The following is a 4,013-nucleotide window of genomic DNA, read 5'->3' on the forward strand; positions in this document are numbered from 1 at the left end:
CATCAGCGTCGAATAAGCAGTAAATTTTCAGGAAAAGCACCGTTATTGTCGTAAACCAAGAACCATTGTCAATTGAATTTATGTTCTACACACTTGATAAAAAAATATTGTACTAAAGTTACTACTTTAATTTACAAGGTAATTATAAATAAATTTTTATAATTAATATTAGTAATTCGTAATACAATAAACTTGATAACTAATCTGTTTATCAAATGTTAACCTAGTGTGAAAGAAGTTCAGCATTATAACTCAATCTTTTTCTATTATATTAATTTCTAACAATAACTTGTGGGAGAGATGTTTTGACTTTTGAAGGAGCCCATAGTCTACAACGGAGTAACATATTCCCCATATTGCACTCTCGCTTAGCCGTCCTTGTTGAGAGTTGAGACTTCAGTCACCAACTTGTATGCTAATTACGTAAACAACTTCCACTTGGCCATTAATCAATCTCTTTCTCAAACGTGCTCCACTCTCCTTCCATTTTTCTATTTCATTCAATTACTTAAGTAACCACCTAATTAAGTACCTTCCTACTACTCCTCCCGCAACTTCCCTCCCTTTCTCTTCCTTTACTCCATCTCCCCATATATACTAACCACTTCACTCAATTACAATCTCCAAGTTCTCAAATCTATCTCTTTTCTCTTCTCTCAAATTCTTTACTGACTACTTCTTTGAACAATATCTCTGTTTAGTTCTTTCAAGAAAAACCAACTAAGGATACATATGGCACTTGAAGCTTTGAACTCTCCAAGAGCCCCAACCCCACCATCATTTCAGTATGAAAACACCACTCTCAACTGCCTTGAATCTTGGACAAAGGGTAAGAGATCAAAAAGACCACGTACTATAATGGAGCAACAGCCTACTGAAGAAGAATACTTAGCTTTCTGTCTTCTTATGCTTGCTCGTAGTAACGGTAATTATACTACTTCAACAAAGAATCAGCAACCCCCACAGCAAATATCAACTTTGACATCGGATTCCAAGAATTTGTACAAGTGTTCAGTGTGTGGTAAGTCTTTTGGATCTTATCAAGCTCTAGGTGGACATAAAGCTAGTCACCGTAAACAGCTCATTAACGGAGACGTCAATGAGAACTCCGCCACCACCTCCACTATCACCGCCGGTGCCACATCAGCTACCGGCGGTAGTGGGAGGACTCACGAGTGTTCCGTTTGCCACAAGACTTTCCCAACTGGACAAGCTTTGGGTGGTCACAAAAGGCGTCACTACGAGGGAAAGGTGACGTCATCCGACGGTGTGGGGTCTACGAGTAGCCAGCGTGGATTTGACTTGAATATTCCGCCCTTGCCGGAATTTTGGCCGGGATTTGGCTCCGGCGAGGATGAGGTGGAAAGTCCTCATCCAGCTAAGAAATCGCGACAATTTCCGTCAACCAAACTTGAATTATTCTGAGAAGTTTAGTTCGTTGATTAGTTAACTACTATATAGTACTATGCTTTTGGGTGGGCCGGATTTATTTTTTTTGGTTTTCCTTTTTTTGGGGGTAAATATCAAATACACTTGGTGAGAGTGATTATTTAATTGATTCAATTTATTTTTTAAACTGGTCTCGCTCTCGCTATGATTTCGTTCTATTAATTAATTGTACACAAAGCGAGTAGTCAGTCTCATTGTTTGTGTTTTAAAAGCGTTTTCTAGACGATTTGTGTTTTAAAAGACGTTTTCGAGACGAGCTCTGGGGCGAGACACACCAAAAACGTCCTGAGGCGATGGTGTGGGGTGAAAGTCTCAAGAGGCGTACGCCCAGCAATTCGAGGCGTACGCCTGAGCGTTTGAGGCGCGTTTTCTTAGTAACGTATAAGTCTTAGAGACTTTTTCAAATTAAAACAAAATTTGTTGAATAAGTTCTTCATTTAAAACTCAAATTCTCAAAAGTCAGCTTGATAATTATTCAAAAGTTTTAAAAATGAACTGAAATGTATTAAATTTAAAAGTCAAGACCTATTTTATTGATTGAAGCCATAATTCATGATATTTTTTAATTCTTTATCATGTCCGCTAGTCTGCTAATATCTCCTAAAAGTAACGAATATTCAATTTCTTTTTTATAAATACAAAGAGAACTACATTCTTCTTCATAACAGCATGTTCAAAGTTCAAATTGCAGGTTAGCCATCATTTTTGTTCCTCCATGTAGAAAACTTTATTCTTTTCAACTCAAGTTACTTGTGCTTATGAGTAGCGTATAATAGATTGTTTTGACTAGTTTTTTTGTGGGGATGGAGTGCGCGCACGCGCGCGCGCGCGCGCGCACACACACACACACACACATATATATATATATATATATATATATATATATATATATATATATATATATCACATATTTATAGTTTTCTTCAATTTTTATGCAATTTTACATGTTTATAAATATTTACTATAATTATATTATTTTATAAAATATTAAAAATTAAATACCTATAGGGCTTACGCCCCGTGCCTCGGGGCTTATGCCTCGCTGAGGCATATATAAAACGCATCGCGTTACGCCCACGCCTTTTAAAATACTGATCAGTCTATATTGTTAACGCATTTATTATTTATATACGACTTTTCACGATTCACATTTATAAATCATTATTATTCTAATTTTTCTTTGTAGAAAAAGATAGAGTTAATTTTTAGAAATTTACAGGCGCATTGAAAGTGGTCAATTGTGATTTCGCTATATAAACCCCATATTTTACCAAGTTAATGTTTTAAATAACTAGAACAAAAGATTAAGTTAGTATAGCTTCAAAAGAACGATGTTTTATAATTAATACCCACTCTCATTCCCTCTACCAAAGAGAGATGCAAATTTCCTCTTCCATACTCCTAAGATTAAAGAAAAAACTAGACCCTTAGAATTCAATGTTGACAATGAGAGAATGATGTGAATAATATAGGTCGTGGTTGAGAAGTAGCACGTTGTATTTAAATGTCAGAGCTAAGTAGGTTGATAAATGATTGCCGCCCTTCGTTTAATAAACTGTAATCCACTAGACTATTAATACACCGACCTATTTGCCAAGAAAATTGCAGTTTATGCTGGCAACTGAATGGTCCAATACGATGCCGCATATGTAAAGAGTAAACCCTTGCCAGCCTAATTTGTTTGATCATTTTTCTCCGAGGAACAGCCAAAATAGAATTAACTTGAATTCAGGAATTCGAACTGCTATGCGAACTCTTGAATTTCTTACGTCATGTCTAATTTTCGTGAACAAATATAATTGAAGTGGTGGATTCTTCAAATAAGGGACTGATGGTGTGGAGCATATTTTTCATCTCTTCTCGATAAAGAAGTGGGCTATAATTGTGCTCGATTTTATATGCCCTAATTCCGGCATCTCTTCATTAGTAGGGGCAAGAATCCACCCGAATTGGATTTTTTAAGAACGTTTCAAAGGAAATTGAATTTGGTTAGATAATGAGCCTGTTTGGTCAAACTTTTAGGAGGCTAAAAGTATTTTTTTTTTTGTCAAAAAAATATTTTTTTGAAAATTAAAGATGTTTGGCCAAAACAAAGAAGTGATTTCGAGCACCAGCGGAAACGGTTTTTTTTACTTTTTAGAAGAAGTTACAAATTATAGTTTCTTTCAAGAATCAGAAGCAGAAAACTAACTTTCAAGATAAAAGTATCCTTGCCAAAAAATTATATTTCTCAAATTATCCTTCATTAATTTAATTTTTTTTTCTTTTTTTAATTTCTACCATGCATTTCTTTATTTTTCTTATTTTTTATCATTTTTTATTCTTCTTTGAAATAATCTATCTACTATTAATAGATCTCTTTTTTATGTAGGATTTAAAGAGTAGATTTTTAGTTTATACTAAACGAAGTATATCAATATATTAGAATCTCCATGTAAAGAATAAGTAATATCATATACCAATATTATTTATTTGGATAACTATATTTTATATTGACTAAAATCTTTAATATATATTTTTACTTTATGTTTTATAAACTCAATTCTCTTTTATAAATAATACTA

General features: G+C 34.0%; 1 protein-coding gene across 1 annotated transcript; it reads left to right on the top strand.

Annotated features, from left to right (window-relative positions):
• Positions 1-561: 561 nt before the first annotated feature.
• On the top strand, positions 562-1,576 carry LOC104120695 (zinc finger protein ZAT10-like). Its single transcript, XM_009632512.4, has one exon. It carries the CDS (start codon positions 733-735, stop codon positions 1,423-1,425), a length of 693 nt encoding a protein of 230 aa, XP_009630807.1. The 5' UTR covers positions 562-732; the 3' UTR covers positions 1,426-1,576.
• Positions 1,577-4,013: the final 2,437 nt, after the last annotated feature.

This window comes from Nicotiana tomentosiformis, chromosome 12, assembly GCF_000390325.3.
Source record: "Nicotiana tomentosiformis chromosome 12, ASM39032v3, whole genome shotgun sequence".
Classification (NCBI taxonomy): Eukaryota; Viridiplantae; Streptophyta; class Magnoliopsida; order Solanales; family Solanaceae; genus Nicotiana; species Nicotiana tomentosiformis.